We start from the raw sequence: 20,137 nt of genomic DNA on the forward strand, positions 1-20,137 counted from the left end.
AAAAATGGGTGAAGAGGTGGAGTGTGGACAAGACAAATGAAGCCTGAACACGCCCTCATCTCAGAGTTCCCGAACAATCTAAAGCCAACAATAACTGTGGCTCAGGTGTTTTATTAAAGTATATTTTGGGGGACTGGGTGGTGATTTTCATGACGGGTGGGTTAAAAATTATGACTGGCTTATTGCCTCAGTAACTGCGGAGTAACAGTGGAGTTAATGTCACAAAACTACCGATATCTGCTAACAGTGCTAATGATGCTAATATAAATTAACTAAATTTTACTCGATGGAGATACTACACCACAGACTTCTTAGATGGTCCGTTAGTACAACTGACCGAACAACCAGACATACCATCACAAATATTTGTAATAAACTGCTCAAACTATGGACAGTGTTGGTCCACAATAACCAACAGCCACTGCTGGCAGTCTCTGCTAGCTGGGGTTCTGAACATCTGTCACTCAAATCGACCGTACCCCTAACTAGTAAAATATTAAACTCAAGCATTGTAAAAAACAAAAAACAAAAAAACAATCACCTCTCCTGCATCATCGTGCACAAACTGTCTGTGGAGGGGAGATCAGAGCTGTTGATCATCTCTGCAGTTTTCATGACTTTATGAGATTTCCTCTCAGCCTTGGTGGTGCTGACAAACCGCAGTGCTACAGTATCAGTGAGTCCTCTGTAAGTCTGGGTGAGAGGCTGAAGATGAAATCCGACTCTCTTCAGTAGCCTTATGAGGTAAGTCTGCTGCTGTCCATTCATTTCTTTGGCGATCAACACAGCTTTTGGCCCAGCTTAGGTAAGCCCACTCCACCTCAGTTCCCTTGATGGTAGAATTCCATAATCATTTGGGTTTTTGTTCAAGTTCCAACGGATCACAAAAGTCACGGTTCAGATGAGTCCATGGATTTAATCATGGACTGGATCATTTCTCAGATAATCAAACAAGAGTCATCAGGAGATGACATATTCCCCTGGCCAAAAAAAAAAAAAAAAATCAGTAACACAAAGTGTCGGGGATCACCCAAGTACACCCTTATGCTAAATACGGATGAAATTGGTCAACTGGTTCTTGAGATATTGCACAAACAAGGGTGGCAATGACAATATCTTGAATATCTCGCCGTGAAACTGACCCCAAGGTCATCGTCATTGACTGGTTTTGGGGGAATCACCCAAGAACACCCTTATGCCAAATATGAATGAAATTGGTCAAGTGGGTCTTGAGATATCGTACCAACAATGAAAACGGACACACGGATGAACGGACACAGACAGGCAGACGGACATACTGATTGCTATTTCTCCCAGTATTTCATACTGGGGAAATAAATATAACTTTGTGTTCGGAGGGGTGCACAACTCAGCAAAAGTGGTGAAATACGTTCCCTTCCCAAGTGCTGAGTGGACTCCCGGCCACTCTGGCTCTGCCCACACTCAGATCAGTGAACTCAGAACGGCAGAGGGAAAATTCTGCATACACTCCATCCGCAATTCCTGATATTTTGGAATAATTATTTCCGTGCTTGGATCTCAATATCCTTCAGGTACATGTCAGGAGAGTACAAGCCCAGCTGTCTGCTGTTACCACATTCATTCAGAAACACACAAGTGCTTTTTGCTTGTTCACGTGAACAAACGCCAGCTTTGATTTCACAGCACGTCTGCATTGAGATTTATGAAACCTTTACATTAAAAACATGTCACCAAGACAATAAGTCTGTATTTCACACTGTTTTGTAAAATTTACAATTAATCCGCTGCCCATGTGTGTGAGGGGTGGGGGTATGGTTAACAGATCAACTATGTTCCATTGCACTGCTAGTTTTTGCCTATGTTGAGAGCAAAACTGCTACTCTGTCCAGGGACAATGATTTTGTTCACCTGATCCGTTTGTGTGGTCAGTAAACTGTTGGAGATCCAGACTGTCTGGAACCAGAGTGATGCTGAAAAACTAATTCATGCATTTATTTCCTCTAGGCTGGACTATTGTAATTCATTATTATCAGGTTGTCCTAAAAGTTCCCTGAAAAGCCTTCAGTTAATTCAAAATGCTGCAGCTAGAGTACTGACGGGGACTAGAAGGAGAGAGCATATCTCACCCATATTGGCCTCTCTTCATTGGCTTCCTGTTAATTCTAGAATAGAATTTAAAATTCTTCTTCTTACTTATAAAGGTTTTGAATAATCAGGTCCCTTCTTACATTAGGGACCTCATAGTACCATATCACCCCAATAGAGCGCTTCGCTCTCAGACTGCAGGCTTACTTGTAGTTCCTAGGGTTTGTAAGAGTAGAATGGGAGGCAGAGCCTTCAGCTTGCAGGCTCCTCTCCTGTGGAACCAGCTCCCAATTCGGATCAGGGAGACAGACACCCTCTCTACTTTTAAGATTAGGCTTAAAACTTTCCTTTTTGCTAAAGCTTATAGTTAGGGCTGGATCAGGTGACCCTGAACCATCCCTTAGTTATGCTGCTATAGACTTAGACTGCTGGGGGGTTCCCATAATGCACTGAGTGTTTCTTTCTCTTTTTGCTCTGTATGCACCACTCTGCATTTAATCATTAGTGATTGATCTCTGCTCCCCTCCACAGCATGTATTTTTCCTGGTTCTCTCCCTCAGCCCCAACCAGTCCCAGCAGAAGACTGCCCCTCCCTGAGCCTGGTTCTGCTGGAGGTTTCTTCCTGTTAAAAGGGAGTTTTTCCTTCCCACTGTCGCCAAGTGCTTGCTCACAGGGGGTCGTTTTGACCATTGGGGTTTTTACGTAATTATTGTATGGCCTTGCCTTACAATATAAAGCGCCTTGGGGCAACTGTTTGTTGTGATTTGGCGCTATATAAATAAAATTGATTGATTGATTGATTGAGTTCATGAACTGCATGAACTGGAGAACCAGCTGACCCTCAGTACTTCAAGACAACTGGTGTGTCACCAACCTACAGTGATTTATTGTTGATATGTTGATATGTAGGACTGCTGCCTGTGTGAAAAAGGTGATAAAATATATACACAACCTCAATTCCAGTGAAGTAGGGACATGTGTAAAATGTAAATAAAAACAGAATACAATGACTTGCAAATCCTCTTCAGCCTATATTTAATTGAATACACCACAAAAAACAAGATATTTAATGTTCAAACTGATAAACTTTATTGTTTTTGTGCAAATATTTGTTCATTTTGAAATGGACACCTGCAACACATTTCAAAAAAGCTGGGACAGTGGTATGTTTACCACTGTGTTATATCACCTTTCCTTCTAATAACACTCAATAAGCGTTTGAGAACTAGGGACACTAATTGTTGAAGTTTTGTAGGTGGAATTCTTTCCCATTCTTGCTTGATGTACGACTTCAGTTGTTCAACAGTTCGGGGTCTCCGCTCTTGTATTTGGCGCATCATAATGTTCCACACATTTTCAATGGGCCACAGGTCTGGACTGCAGGCAGGCCAGTCTAGTACCTGCACTCTTTTACTATGAAGCTACGCTGTTGTAACACATGCAGAATGTGGCTTGCCATTGTATTGCTGAAATAAGCAGGGACGTCACTGATAAAGATGTTGCTTGGATGGCAGCATGTGGTGCTCCGAAACCTGGATGTACCTTTCAGCATTGATGGTGCCATCACAGATGTGTAAGTTGCCCATGTCATGGGCAATAACACACCCCCATACCATCACAGATGCTGTCTTTTGAACTTTGCGCTGGTAACAATCTGGATGGTCTTTTTCCTCTTTTGTCTGGAGGACACGACATCCATGATTTCCAAAAACAACTTGAAATGTGGACTCATCAGACCACAGCACACTTTTCTACTTTGCGTCTGTCCATTTCAAATGAGCTCAGCCCCAGAAAAGGTGGCGGCATTTCTGGATGTGATTGATGTATGGCTTTCGCTTTGCATGGTAGAGTTTTAACTTGCAACTGTAGATGTAACAATGAACTGTGTTAACTGACAATGGTTTTCTGAAGTGTTCCTGAGCCCACGCGGTAAGATCCTTTACACAATGATGTTGGTTTTAAATGCAGTGCCGCCTGAGGGATCGAAGGTCACAGGCATTCAGTGTTGGTTTTCGGCCTTGCCGCTTCCAATTAGGTGTTCTTTGAGCATTCATCAACCTTCCCAGTCTTTTGTTGCCCTGTCCCAACTTTTTTGAAATGTGTTGCAGGTATCCATTTCAAAATGAGCAAATATTTGCACTAAAACAAAAAAGTCTATCAGTTTCAACAAATATCTTGTCTTCATGGTGTATTTGATTGAATATAGGTTAAAGAGGATTTGCAAATCATGGTATTCTGTTTTTATTTACATTTTACACAACATCCCAACTTCATTGGCTGAGTGTGTGTGTGTATATATATATATATATGTATAAAAACACACACACCCATACAAGTCACCCCCCATGTGAGGTCTAGGCTTGCTTATACCAACAGCGCAGTAAGAGAATTGTGGAAGGTTAGGAATGTTTAAAATGAAAACAACAAGCATTTAATTGCAAAAGGAACACCTTTAATAGTCTCACTGTCGTGAGACTATTAAAGGATTATCTCATCTTATCTAAAACAGATTTTGCATAATTTGATTTCTGTTAAAGGACACACATTTATACAAGCTTCATCATATTAAAATGTTGTAAGTAATCAAGATTATGAGTGGTGTGCTCACAATAAGTTATATGACAGAATGCCTTTTTTTTTTTTTTTTTTTTACAAATTGCTAAAATAAATAAATAAATACATGGGTACCAATGGGGTGCCAGCAGGAAAGTATTACATTAACTCAAAACAGCTTTTTCCAAACCTTAAATATGCATAGTGGAGTTAATAAGGTGTTAATGCATTTTACAGTAAATTATAAATATACTGCTGCTGATATTTTTAAATTAATACAGGGACATTTACTCTGTGCTAGATCAGCATTAAATAAACTAGGCGGTGCTAACTTTCTAGGACTTATGTAAACAACCAGTATCTTTCAAAAAGTGCATTGATTCCATCAATGTGTCTGTATTTTGTACCACTAATGTGCTGACAATTTAAAAAATAGGTTGTTGTCCAACAACGGCTATCCAATCTCATTTTTGGACAGGAGTTCTTACAAACTAAGCAACTATCAGAGGGGAGTCCAGCATAGAGAGCAGACATGATCATTGGCTGAATCAGCCAGTGACAAGAACATTTTGTCACCATCTTGTCAAAAGTATTAAATGAATCATGTATCTAATGTACAGTTATTTAAAGAAAAGGCCACTGGATTGTATTTGTAATAATCCACTTTCACCCTTGGGAATTCCTTATACAAGGTGGCAGATGAAAATATTGCGTAAACAAGTACGATGTCTGCTTTAGTTTTTTACCATCTCTGTGAAGTGCTAATCTTAAATTAGATTAGATTAGACAGAACTTTATTGATCCCTTGGAAAGACTCCCTCAGGGAAATTGAGGTACTGGCAGCCTTGTACAGCAGTACACAGGGTAAGAAGCACACAGAGTATTAAAAGAAAAACAGTTTGCAAATATAAATACACAATATAAATACCAGACATACTGATCAATACTGGTTTACTGGCTACTACTGTTCCACTCATAAATACACAATATAAATACCAGACATACTGATCAATACTGGTTTACTGGCTACTACTGTTCCACTCATTCCTGACCTCTGTCTTCCTGTTACTCCTGCTCTCCCTGAGTGAGGAGTTGTACAAGTCTGATGGCCTGAGGGACAACAGGGCTTGGTTGATAACAATTAATTAAAAATAGGGTTGTAAAAAAGTGAACTTATTCTTTTAAGTTCAGCACATCTGCACAAATGAACAAAGATAGAAGACTATAATTCTATAATCTGTAATTATAAAATCTATAATTTTTAAATTACAATCTCACACACCTTATAATAGGAAGTAATGGTTCACGATTGTAAAAATTTAAAACTCTGAATATGGAATTCGTCATCAAAACAATCAAATTTACATTAGACTAATAGAAATGATACAATTATGTATGTTTCCAAATCATTCCTATTTTCTTTCTAATTCAACAAATTAACAAATTAGTCAGTTCTGAAAATACATTAGTGGCAAAATCACAAACAACTGAAAACAAATATATGGGTATCTTTGACACTTAGCATATATTAATTCTTTTGGGTGGTGTCACATGGTTTAACACATGAGTCACATGTGTCACAGGAGCGCCTTGTATGGCAGCAGGCTGACATCAGGGTGAATGTGAGGTATTACTGTAAAATGCTTTGAGCGTCTGATGCAGATAGAAGAGCGCAAAATAAGGTTTTTAGTAATCTGGGAGGTGCACTACTGTTTTAAAAAGCGATGAAGTGCATGTGTAAGAAGGGGGTGTCCCAACTGCTACAAAATATTTGTCTGTTTTATTACATTAAGCATGCCATGAATTCCTGACCTGATGGACGCAGACGTTACACTTGTCGCAGAAGACCATTTCGTTGCCGTCCTCTCCTTCTGGCGAGCGGCACACGTCACACACCACGTCTTCGTCGTACTCGATGCCCAGACCCTCTTCAGTTTCGATGGCCTGTTGCATCTTCTCCTCACATGCACTCTCCAGTTCGACCAGGACACACTCCATCGTCAGCTCGTCTAGTTCCGGTAAGGCTGTTGATGAGCAGTTGTGCAGAATATTAGAAACTCAAATGTATTTTGCAAAGAAATATCTTTACATTATTACAAGTATGGGACAAGAGGTGGGGAAACAGAGACATGATCTTCTCTTCTGCTTATAAGAGCGGGTGTGTCTGTGGGACAAGTTTGTCGACCCAAACTGTAGCTCTGCGTTCAACTCCCAGTCACTCTACCGATCTGTGTCCTTGCACAAGACACAGTCCATGTTGTCCCAGTCCACCCAGCTGTTAATAGGCACGGGTCTTGGCTGGGAAAGTAACTGACATCCCATCTAGAGGAAGTCAGACTCTCATTTGCTTCTTGCTGTTGTACCTAGAGATGAGTACCTGCTCAATGGACCTCAGGGTGTACACAGGCCTTAATTCTTCTACCTGGCTGCATATAGGTTCAGGAACACTTAAGAGTAAACCTTTTTTCCAGTCCTGTAGTTCCTAAGGCTTCCAGATATTTTCCAACAATCAAAACCATCTGGTAGAATACATTTTTTTCATAAATTTGATGAACACCATTTATTAAAGCTGCATGGCCTTTTAAATTTTTAAGATTAAAGTCATAAAAACAATTTTCTATGTCACCACTAATATGACATTACCAATACAATCAAAATTTACATCTAGAAAAAAAAAGTAGTTCCCCTGAAGGAGAAATTTCAAAAGAACAGACGGCCTCAAACTAAATACAGCAGCAATCTATACAGTCTATGATAGCAACGTCATAGATCATAGGGGGGATTCCCCCAACTTGTGGAAGGGATGCTGGGAAGCACATGGCAACAGTCAATCAGAGTAGAGATGCACGTTGACATCTGCTAGGGGCTCTCTTGAATAAATAATCCAACATGCCAGAAAACACTCTGAAACACCTCATTTCTGTATAAATCAAATATGTTTCTTGTATATTTTGTAAAAGGAAGTGATAAATAAACATTTCCAAATCTAACAATGCTGTTTTTGAAACCAGATGGCAGGTTTGACGCGATTTACAAGACATCTTACGGATGTTAGTGTGCACACATAACATTAATGTAGTTATTCTATCCGGATTAATTTGATTTGTCAATCAAAACCATATGTCAAACATGCTTTCCTGTTCAAGACGCCTGCCTCATGGCTGGACTGCTGTATGCTGTGAATGGAAAATGACTCTTTGTTACAGCAGTGGTTGTGGACGTCACGGCTGGGAAACACGTACCATGTTTGGATGGACATGAACTTTCAACAGTCCACTGTGACGTGAGTGTGTCTGTTTGCTGTCTTCACGTGGACATACATAAAGGATGGGACTACTGATAAAGACACATACACAGCTTATAGAGCAAAATACTGAAAAATTGTCAGTCATTAATATCAGTGTATGAATTTATAGATTTCTCTACACATGTACAAATCTCATTACACTTGTACATCTACAAACGTGCAGATTTTTTTTTACACATTTACAAATCGTATTATGCACACCCTGACTGAGACACAGTTACACAATGCTCCATACACACTTGTAAAATCATTTTGCAACAATAATGGTTCCACAAATAAATGTGAGTGCACCACCAACTGAGTTAGAGCTCCAAAATAACTCAAACGGTACCATTCAGAACATTTCAATTGCACAGTGGAGTTATAATTCATGATGTTGCTGATGATAGCAATTTACCCACCAGTACTACTCATAATGTGGATTTCCTCTGACGTCCACCTTCAGCACATAGAGATGAAAACAGTAGTTTGCAACATGAAATCCATGTGTGGCCGTGATAAAAAAAACTGACAAATGAACTTCCAAGACAGGTGCAGGGTTGATATAAACTAGTATATTAGGAAACAAGCAGTTGCAGCCATGGTTGCCATCAGACCAAGGCTTGAAAATGCCAGAACAGAAAAGAAGCTCATTTCAAGATAAGTGCAACTTCAAAACCACAGCTGCTCCATTTTTCCCCCACAAATATGATACAATTATTCTCTGAAACAAGACATGTCAAGCAGCTGGCAGACAAGCTGCATTCATGAAAATTCAGTAAAGTATATCTTATATATTATATTCCAATTCTAAGGTGGAACTATGCTAGTATACTAAGGTATATTTAAATATCTAAAAAGGAAGCGTAAAATAGAAGAGTAGAAAAGAGTAGAGTACAGCCGCATAGGTGCCTGGTCTTGAGAACCAGGGATGGTAGGTTTGTTCAGTCATGTTCAGTCACACCTGCTCCTAATTACCATTATCCAACCAGCAGGTGACAGGTGCCACACTCTGCCACATCCACACCACCACAGAACAGCCTTAAGTCCCTGGATGGCAACCATGCATGAAAACAACTGGTCCATCCCAACCTCTCAAAAGCAGCCATGCCTAACATTCACACATCAACATCAGGGCTATGCAAGATGCTCAAAGGCACACTGGGGAGCTTAAAGTATGAGATTTAGGACCTTGCTCAAGGATACCTTAGTTAGTTAGTTACCTGTCAGATGGAGAACTGAACCAGGGATTCTCTGGTTACAGGCCTGCTGCTTCAATCTCCATGCTACCATAATGAGTAAGAGGTCAGCATATTTTATGTTGGCTTTGGCCACTCTGAAGTAGAAAAGCTCTCCTTGCTTTCTGCAGCATGAGTTCAGTTAGGTTGAATGTGCTGAAAAACATTTGCTGTGGGAGTTGATGACTTTCACTTCACTGTTTTTGAATCAGATCAGATGTAACACTGTTCACATGCAGACTGCTGAAAAACCCATCATAAGGTTCCTTACTCTCGTCTGCGGTGGCAGATGGTGTCATGCGCAGTCATTTCTCAAAGTTAACAACAGGGACAATTTATTTAATTGTATAAACAGAGTTTTAGAATTTTCCCATGGATCAATTAGAGGATTGTCTGTTGAGGTGAAATACGATGGGGACCTTGTGTGCCTCATGGCCACTACGGTAACCATGAAGGCCCAACAGGAACCCTAAACACGAGTCAGCGAACAGGGCTTTGGTGAAACAAGAAGTCCAAGAAGTCCTCAACGACGGATCAGGCAGAAGAGGCAATCGCTTGTAACCCAACGGCTATGAGAGCTACAGCAGGTTCTCAGATCCTGATGGTCTGGGATTTCCCAGCTGTCAGCGAAAACTAAGGATCTGCCAAGAACTGCATGTTTGTTGGCATGCAATAACATTCCCACATTCACCAAACGCATGCACATGCATCTCTAGACTGACCACAGATGTACATTTTCTATCCGATACGGGAATCAACCAAGAGATAATCGTCCTCCCCACAAAAGGGTTTGCAACAACAACAATATCAAGTCAGGAAACTTTAACTCTGATGGTTGCTTAAAAAGTCCATTATTAAAGTTTGCCTGATTAAAACTGGGTGAGTGTCTGCACTTAAATAGCCCATCTCTCACTGTCTGTCTTTCTTCGTTATTAAAGAAAAAAAAACATTATTTTTGTCCTTGTCACTGCAGCACACAGTAAAGGCTGAACATTTTTAACTTCTAAATCAAATCAAATCAATTTTATTTATATAGAGCCAAATCACAACAAACAGTTGCCCCAAGACGCTTTATATTGTAAGGCAAAAGCCATACAACAATTACAGAAAAACCCCAACGGTCAAAACGACCCCCTATGAGCAAGCACTTGGCGACAGTGGGAAGGAAAGACTCCCTTTTAACAGGAAGAAACCTCCAGCAGAACCAGGCTCAGGGAGGGGCAGTCTTCTGCTGGGACTGGTTGGGGCTGAGGGGAGAGAATCAGGAAAAAGACATGCTGTGGAAGACAGCAGAGATCAATCACCAATGATTAAAAGCAGAGTGGTGCATACAGAGCAAAAAGAGGTGAATAAAAGAAACACTGGGTGCATCATGGGAACCCCCCAGCAGTCTAAGTCTATAGCAGCATAACTAAGGGATGGTTCAGGGTCACCTGATCTAGCCCTAACTATAAGCTTTTTCAAAAAGGAAAGTTTTAAGCTTAATCTTAAAAGTAGAGAAGGTGTCTGTCTCCCTAATCCGAATTGGGAGCTGGTTCCACAGGAGAGGAGCCTGAAAGCTGAAGGCTCTGCCTCCCATTCTACTTTTACGAACCCTAGGAACTACAAGTAAGCCTCAGTCTGAGAGCGAAGCGCTCTATTGGGGTGATATAGTACTAAGAGGTCCCTAAGATAAGATGGGACCTGATTATTCAAAACCTTATAAGTAAAAAGAAGAATTTTAAATTCTATTCTGGAATTAACAGGGAGCCAATGAAGAGAGGCCAATATGGGCGAAATATGCTCTCTGCTCTAGTCCCCATCAGCACTCTAGCTGCAGCATTTTGAATTAACTGAAGGCTTTTCAGGGAACTTTTAGGACAACCTGATAATAATGAATTACAGTAGTCCAGCCTACAAGAAATAAATGCATGAATTAGCTTTTCAGCATTACTCTGACACAAGAACTTTCTAATTTTAGAGATATTGCGCAAATGCAAAGAAGAAGTCCTACATATTTGCTTAATATGCGCATTGAAGGACATATCCTGATCCTGAAATGACTCCAAGATTTCTCACAGTATTACTGGAGGTCAGGGTAATGCCATCCAGAGTAAGGATCTGGTTAGACACCATGTTTCTAAGATTTGTGGGACCAAGTACAATAACTTCAGTTTTATCTGAATTTAAAAGCAGGAAATTACAGGTCATCTATGTCTTTATGTCTGAAAGACATTCCTGCAGTTTAACTAATTGGTGTGTGTCCTCTGGCTTCATGGATAGATAAAGCTGGGTATCATCTGTGTAACAATGAAAATTTAAGCAATGTTTCTAATAACACTGCCTAAGGGAAGCATGTATAAACTGAATAAAATTGGTCCTAGCACAGAACCTTGTGGAACTCCATAATTAACCTTAGTCTGTGAAGAAGACTCCCCATTTACATGAACAAATTGTAATCTATTAGATAAATATGATTCAAACCACTGCAGCGCAGAGCCTTTAATACCTATGGCATGTTCTAATCTCTGTAATAAAATTTTATGGTCAACAGCATCAAAAGCTGCACTGAGGTCTAATAGGACGAGCACAGAGATGAGTCCACTGTCTGAGGCCATAAGAAGATCATTTGTAACATTCACTAATGCTGTTTCTGTACTATGATGAATTCTAAAACCTGACTGAAACTCTTCAAATAGACCATTCCTCTGCAGATGATCAGTTAGCTGTTCTACAACTACCCTTTCAAGAATTTTTGAGAGAAAAGGAAGGCTGGAGATTGGCCTATAATTAAGGAAGAAGGCTATGAAGGCTCTCCGGATCCAGAATGCCGAGAAAGACCGGCGCCTGGTGTACCTGGAGAACCATGTTGCGGAGTTGGAACAGTACACAAGGATGAACGACGTTATTATTACAGGAATTCATATTAAACCTCGATCCTACGCACGGGCGGTGTCAGAAGACAGCGGAGGGGAGGCCAGTGAGCAGGAGGCCAGCTCAGTGGAACAACAGGTGGCTGACTTCCTGCAATCTAAAGGTATTCAAATGGACTGTAATAACATTGAAGCGTGCCACCCCCTGCCCAGGAGAGAGGATGGAGGATGCAGTTATAATGAGGTTTGTCAACAGAAAACATAAAATGGCATTGTTAAAACAGGGACGGAAACTTAAAGGAACAAACATATTCATCAATGAACATCTGACCAAAAGAAACGCAGACATCGCCAGGAAAGCTCGTTTCATAAAAAAGCAGGGAAAAATTCAATAGACATGGACATCCAACTGCAAAACATTTATCAAATTGAATGGAACACCAGAACAAGCGAAGGTTATGGTAATCAGGAACATCGAGGATCTGGACAAATACGACCAATAAGGTATGAGGACACAAACACATCACAACACCATGACACAGACCAGAGGAACCTATTCATCTACTACATCATCTACATCTGGAGACAAGAAGGATATAACTCAAAGGATTGCTGATCATGGAAAAGTAGAACTGAGAACATTTAAATACACAGACCACAATGTACTGGACTTGGAGCACGATATAGACCCAGACAATAATTTCTTCTCAAATATCAATGGCAGTTGTTGCTATTATACAGATGAACAGTTTAATCGGATCATTAAAACGGATAACAAATTATCAATAATCCATTTCAACAGCAGACGTCTATATGCAAACTTTAACAACATTAAAGAATATTTAAGTCAATTTAAAAAAATATTTAACATAATTGCTATATCAGAAACATGGATCAATGAAGATAAAGGAATGGATTTTGAACTGGATGGATATGAATTTAATTGTGTAAACAGAAAGAATAAGAGTGGAGGAGGAGTGGCTGTGTATGTGGATAAGAACATGGATTATAAAATAGTAGACAATATGACAACTGTGATTGATAACTTATTAGAATGTATAACTATTGAAATATGTGAAGAAAAAAGCAAAAATGTATTAGTCAGCTGTATATATAGAGCACCAGGATCTAGTATTGAAACATTCACTGACTGTATGGGAAAAATGTTCTCAAAAACTAATCAAAAAACTGTGTTCATTTGTGGTGACTTAAATATTGATCTGCTCAATCCAAATAAGCATAAAATAACACATGAATTCATCAGTATAATGTACAGTATGAGTTTATATCCAAAAATCACCAGGCCAAGCAGAATTACATCCCATAGTGCTACCTTAATAGATAATATATTCAGCAATGATATTGAGAATAACACTGTGAGTGGATTATTAATCAATGACAATAGTGATCATCTACCAGTTTTCATCGTTTCTAATAGAAACCATCGACGGAATCAGCCAGAGGAGAAAATAAAATACAGGCGAGTGCGGACAGAGGAAAACATGAACACACTAAAGAAGGATTTACAGGAGCAAAACTGGGAAAAGGTATATAGTGAAAGTGATGTTGATAGTGCATATGAAACTTTTTTACAAATATTTACATCATTATATGATAAAAATTGTCCAATTAAACAAGACTACAGAAAACAAAAAATCCAAGATCGACCATGGATGACGAAAGGGTTACGAAATGCATGTAATAAGAAAAATACACTGTATAGAGAATTCATAAAACTAAAGACTAAAGAGGCAGAAAATAGATATAAGAAATACAAAAATAGATTAACTAATATTATACGGGTATGTAGGAAGGAATATTATAGTAACATATTATATAATAACAAAAACAATATTAAAGGAATATGGGATATATTAAATAGCATTATCAAAAATGGTAATAAAAAACAGAGTTACCCTCAGTATTTCATTGATAATAATGTCAAGAAGGAAAATAAGGATGAGGTAGTCAACGGTTTTAATAATTTTTTTGTAAATATTGGACCAAGCTTGGCAGAAAAAATTCCCAATTCCCAACATGAGGATTGGGATAATAATCTCATAGAAAGAAATCCCTGTTCAATGTTCCTCACAGCAGTGGATGGAAAAGAAATTATAGACATTGTGAATAATTGTAAATATAAAACATCTACCGATTTAAATGAAATTGATATGGTGGTGGTAAAACAGGTCATTGAATGGGTTATAGAACCATTAACATACATCTGTAACTTATCATTTCAAACCGGTAAATTTCCCAATCAAATGAAAATAGCAAAGGTTGTGTCGCTGTATAAGACTGGGGATAGACACCACTTCACAAATTATAGACCTGTTTCTTTGCTTCCACAATTTTCCAAATTATTAGAAAAGTTATTCAATAATAGATTAGACAAATTCATAAGTAAACATAAATTACTTACTGATAGTCAATATGGATTCAGAGCACATAGTTCAACATCACTTGCATTAATAGAATCAGTTGAGAAGATTACAAACGCCATAGACCACAAATTACATTCAGCTGGAATATTTATAGACCTTAAAAAGGCTTTTGATACAATCAATCATGACATATTAATCAGTAAACTTGAACAGTATGGGATTAGGGGGTTGGTGTTGCACTGGGTGAGAAGCTACTTAAGTAACAGAAAACAGTTTGTGAAGTTGGGGGAATATACATCATCATGCTTGGACAATGCTTGTGGCATCCCACAGGGGTCAGTATTGGGTCCAAAACTGTTTCTAATTTATATAAATGATATTGTCAATGTTTCCAAAATATTAAAATTAGTATTATTTGCAGATGACACAAGCATTTTTTGTTCAGGGGGGGATTTGCAGGAGTTACTGAGGAGCAAAACAAAATACATGTTGTTTGGCTATTGTAATACAGACATACAGGTTCAGTTACAAGTCGAGGGGGTAGATATTGAAAGGGTACATGAAAATAAGTTTCTGGGGGTGATAATAGATGATAAGATAAACTGGAAGACTCATATAAAACATATACAAAGTAAACTGTCAAGAAGCATTTCATTTCTAAACAAAGCGAAACATATTCTGGACCACAACTCACTCCGCATTCTTTACTGCTCACTGGTTTTACCATATTTACAGTACTGTGCAGAGGTATGGGGTAATACTTATAAAGGTACAACACAATCACTATCAGTAATGCAGAAAAGAGCTATTCATAATTCATAATACTGGCTATAGAGATCATACAAATCCACTATTTTTACAATCCAAATTCTTAAAATTCACAGACTTGGTTCATTTTCAAACAGTACAAATCGTGTATAAAGCAATAAACAATTTACTTCCAGCAAATATTAAAAATATGTTTTTTAACAGATCAGGGGATTGCAGTCTGAGGGGGAAATTTAATTTAAAGCATCAGTGGGCACGAACAACATTAAAAGGTTTCTGTATTTCTGTCTGTGGGGTGAGGATGTGGAACAGATTGGGAGTGGGGCTCAAGCAATGTCCAAGCATGAACCAGTTCAAACAGCGGTACAAAAATATGTTTTTTTCTAGGTATAGGGAGGAGGAAGGGTAATGAGGGTTAGGGTGTTTTTGTTTTTTGCTTCGGCTTGTAAATATATAGTATTTTGTATGTAAGTAGGTATGTGTAGGTGTATATTTATGTTTGTGTATATATATGTGTATGTATGTATGTTGATATATATATATATATATATATATGTATATGTGTGTATATATGTATATATATGTGTATGTATGTATGTTGATATATATATATATATATATATATATATATATATATATATATATTGATATCGGTTTAGGTGTGTAGGAATCTATGTGTATATGTGGCAAAGGGTATTACTGGTTGTGGGGAAGAAGGGGTAGGGATAAATAAGCTGATGCTTCACCCTACCCCTTTTCGGACATGTTGGGTACACAGTAGGAACTTTTTTGTTGTTGTCTTTACTGATCTATCTTGTAATTGATGTTGTATCAAATGTTCGAAATAAACAGTTTTCATTCATTCATTCATTCATAAGATAGCTGGGTCAAGTGATGGCTTTTTAAGTAATGGTTTAATTACTGCCACCTTAAAAGCCTGTGGTACATAGCCAACTAATAAAGATAGATTGATCATATTTAAGATCGAAGCATTAACTAATGGTAGGGCTTCCTTGAGCAGTCTGGTAGGAATGGGGTCTAATAGACATGCTGATGGTTTGGAGGAGGTAACTAATGAAAATAACTCAGAACAATTGGAGAGAAAGAGTCTAGCCAAATACCAGCATTACTGAAGGCAGCCGAACATAAAGATATGTCTTTGGGATGGTTATGAGTAATTTTTTCCTCTAATAGTTAAAATTTTATTAGCAAAGAAAGTCATGAAGTCATTACTAGTTAAAGTTAAAGGAATACTCGGCTCAGTAGAGCTCTGACTCTTTGTCAGCCTGGCTACAGTGCTGAAAAGAAACCTGAGGTTGTTCTTATTTTCTTCAATTAGTGATGAATAGCAAGATGTCCTAGCTTTACGGAGGGCTTTTTTTTATAGAGCAACAGACTCTTTTTCCAGGCTAAATGAAGATCTTCTAAATTAGTGAGACGCCATTTCCTCTCCAGCTTACGGGTTATCTGCTTTAAGCTGCGAGTTTGTGGGTTATACCACGGAATCAAGCATTTCTGATTTAAGGCTCTCTTTTTCAGAGGAGCTACAGCATCCAAAGTTGTGCTCAATGAGGCTGTAAAGCTACTGACGAGATAATCTATCTCACTCACAGAGTTTAGGTAGCTACTCTGCACTGTGTTGGTATATGGCATTGAAGAACATAAAGAAGGAATCATATCCTTAAACCTAGTTACAGCGCTTTCAGAAAGACTTCTACTGTAATGAAACTTATTCCCCACTGCTGGGTAGTCCATTAAAGTAAATGTAAATGTTATTAAGAAATGATCAGACAACAGGGGGTTTTCAGGGAATACTGTTAAGTCTTCAATTTCTATGCCATATGTCAGAACAAGATCTAAAGTGCAGTTAAAATGGTGGGTGGGCTCATTTACATTTTGAGCGAAGCCAGCTGAATCTAATAGATTAAATGCAGTGTTGAGGCTGTCATTCTCAGCATCTATGTGGATGTTAAAAATCACCCACTATAATTATCTTATCTAAGTCAGACAAATGGTCTGAAAATTCACAGAGAAACTTACAGTAACGACCAGGTGGACAATAGATAATAACAAATAAAACTGGTTTTTGAGACTTCCAATTTGGATGGACAAGACTAAGAGTCAAGCTTTCAAATGAATTAAAGCTCTGTCTGGGTCTTTGATTAATTAATAAGCTGGAATGGAAGATTGCTGCTAATCCTCCTCCTCGACCTGTGCTTCGAGCATTCTGACAGTTAATGTGACTCGGGGGTGTTGACTCATTTAAACTAACATAATCATCCTGCTGTAACCAGGTTTCTGTAAGACAGAATAAATCAATATGTTGATCAATTATTATATCATTTACTAACAGGGACTTAGAAGAGAGAGACCTAATGTTTAATAAACCACATTTAACTGTTTTAGTCTGTGGTGCAGTTGAAGGTGCTTTATTATTTTTTCTTTTTGAAATTTTATGCTTAAATAGATTTTTACTGGTTATTGGTGGTCTGGGGGCAGGCACCGTCTCTACGGGGATGGGGTATTGGGGGGATGGCAGGGGGACAGAAGCTGCAGAGAGGTGTGTAAGACTACAACTCTGCTTCCTGGTCCCAACCCTGGATAGTCACGGTTGGAGGGTTTAATAAAAAAAACTTCTGCAGGCATGTGCTGCCGGCATGCACGGTTGCCAAACTCACAGCGAGCAGAAAATGATCCGTTGTCTTCTTATTGAAAAGAATGTAACATCCATTTTACTGTCTGCTGCTTACAGCCAACATGTGAACACAGCATTAGTAGTGTGTAGCAGTAGTGTGTTTGAGGCTCACGACCTTCCAAAGTAACTAAAAACAGATGATGTAAGCTGGTAGTTCATCCTGCCAGTATGTGTCACTGTACTAGCACCGCATTGGCCTGAATGTAAGATGGAAAACATCTCATGGATTTACAATGGAAAACCCCTACCACAGGATTACTTTCTCATATGTTACAGTAGGGATCATTAAAGTGGGGCACAACGCAGCCTTTTATTTATTTAACATTTTTGACGTACACTTCAGCACATTTCATTCCGTATTTAGTGCTGCAGTCTGCAAAAACAACGAATAAACTAAATCAAGCGGCATGTGACAGAATTGATCACAAATCTTATTTTATGAAATGACTGTGATAATAAAAATGTTTAAGTATTCACTTTAATGACAAACATAGCAATATATATTTATTAGAAATATACATATTCAATTCCTGAATTTGGGTTGTGTATAAAGACCATGATCACACTATTAAAACTTGAGCCTGTGGATATGAAAGACTCTTTTACACAGTCACATCTCTGGATTCATTAACATTACAGATGATCAGGTTGAGAGGATTACGATCAAATTAATATATTAAACACAGCTAAGCATCTTACAGTACACCACACTGGCTAATCTCTGCAACACTAAATCTATTTGTTCTGCAGTTGAGGATTATTGAATTTAAATAATACAGCACCCATCTTGAAAGAATAAACAAAAATTGCTTGCATGTATTGTAGCAAATATTTTGTGATGAAATACCTCAGTGAACAAACTGGACAACCTCTGTACATGTAATGGACAAATATCATGTATGTTAAAAAACAACAGCAATCAGAGATTTCTGGTGTCCACCAATCCAGATTCAGATCACCTCCAAAATTCAGTGGGGTCTTCCATGCCCTAATATGTGCTTGTGGTGCAAATCTGGTGAGAATCTGTGAATTAGTTTTGATGTAATCCTTCAAAGTGTATATAAAGTGAAATCTTGATCCAGAATCTTGATCCAGACTATTTTCCTGCACATCTTCATACTGTGAAATACACAAACCAGCTTGGCAGGAGCGGTGATGAAAGGATTCATGGATTTTTTTTATTTTTTTTTTTTTGCAGGGATTATTAAAAAAAATTTAGAAAGTGTCACAAATTAACTTTATGGATTATTGATCTTAATACCCACAGCAAAAAACATGTAATCTGTTGTAAGTGACCAAACGCTGCTCAGATTGTGTACACAGACTGATCATCTGAATGTCTCTCTACTGAAGATGTACTTAATCCATCGTTTGAACATTATTTAAAAATTATGCTCTTGAATTATTTAAAAATACTCAGACTCCAACAGCAGAGTTGCTTTTATTTTACACATTTGTCTTGAAGTTGACTGTAAAGAACTTTAATGTTTTGCACTAAAAAAAAACCTTCACAATATAAAAAAAAAAAATAAACTAGTGAGACAGTTTCCAGCTTTTAAATATTAACTTGCTGTGACATTTCCATGGAGACCTGAATAGAAACAAGGACAGGAAACAAGTGTCATTTGTCTGTGAGTAGTATTCCTAGAATGACTTCATGTTCATACATGTCATACCTAGGGAAGCTAAAATAAAACAAAATGAACTGTTTTGCATTTGGGTCATAATCAGCAAAAATGGGAAAATGCAAACACACTACGATGGGCAGCTTGATGAGTGAAAATGTGGCAAAGATCCAGGTCAGAAATACTGGCTCCCTTATACTGTACAGAATTAAAACTGTGTTCTGAAAAAATGCAAATAAAACAGTTTGTTATAATCAGAATTAATAACAGAATGTCCATAGTTACCACAACAATGAAGCAAAATGCTTTTGCAGATCAAATCTTGGCTGAAGTCTATCAGATGCCTTCTGGGAAACTGTAGCTGAAACGTCAGGTCTTCTTTTTGAGATAATCATTTTCTGTGAGCCTCCACAACTAGTGATGCAATTCACAAATTCTGAACCATACAAAGTCTCCAAGATCACAGTCACAGAAGCCGATAACTCCTTCAGAGTGGCCACAAATGGCTTGGTGGCTTCATGGATAGTCATTGTTTGAAGAAATGCCTCCCCCAAACCAGGCGGCATCCTCTGGTGCTGAAAAATGAAGCCCATGGGGAAGTGCCAAATCATGCAGTTCCTCAAATGGCCACTAGAGGCTGCCTCCAAAGGCAAGTTAATTACAATAAAA

At 38.3% G+C, this 20,137-nt stretch overlaps 1 protein-coding gene across 2 annotated transcripts in view; it reads right to left on the bottom strand.

The window, feature by feature from the left end:
• Nucleotides 1–20,137, bottom strand: part of jade2 (jade family PHD finger 2) — a 647,761-nt gene that overhangs the window by 254,273 nt on the left and 373,351 nt on the right. For both annotated transcript variants that reach the window (XM_034177959.1, XM_034177958.1), the window contains exon 6: nucleotides 6,433–6,644. In XM_034177959.1, coding sequence (XP_034033850.1) covers nucleotides 6,433–6,644 — 212 coding nt within the window. The remainder of the gene's footprint in view (nucleotides 1–6,432; nucleotides 6,645–20,137) is intronic.

The sequence above is a fragment of the Thalassophryne amazonica genome, chromosome 9 (genome assembly GCF_902500255.1).
Source record: "Thalassophryne amazonica chromosome 9, fThaAma1.1, whole genome shotgun sequence".
Lineage (NCBI taxonomy): Eukaryota > Metazoa > Chordata > Actinopteri > Batrachoidiformes > Batrachoididae > Thalassophryne > Thalassophryne amazonica.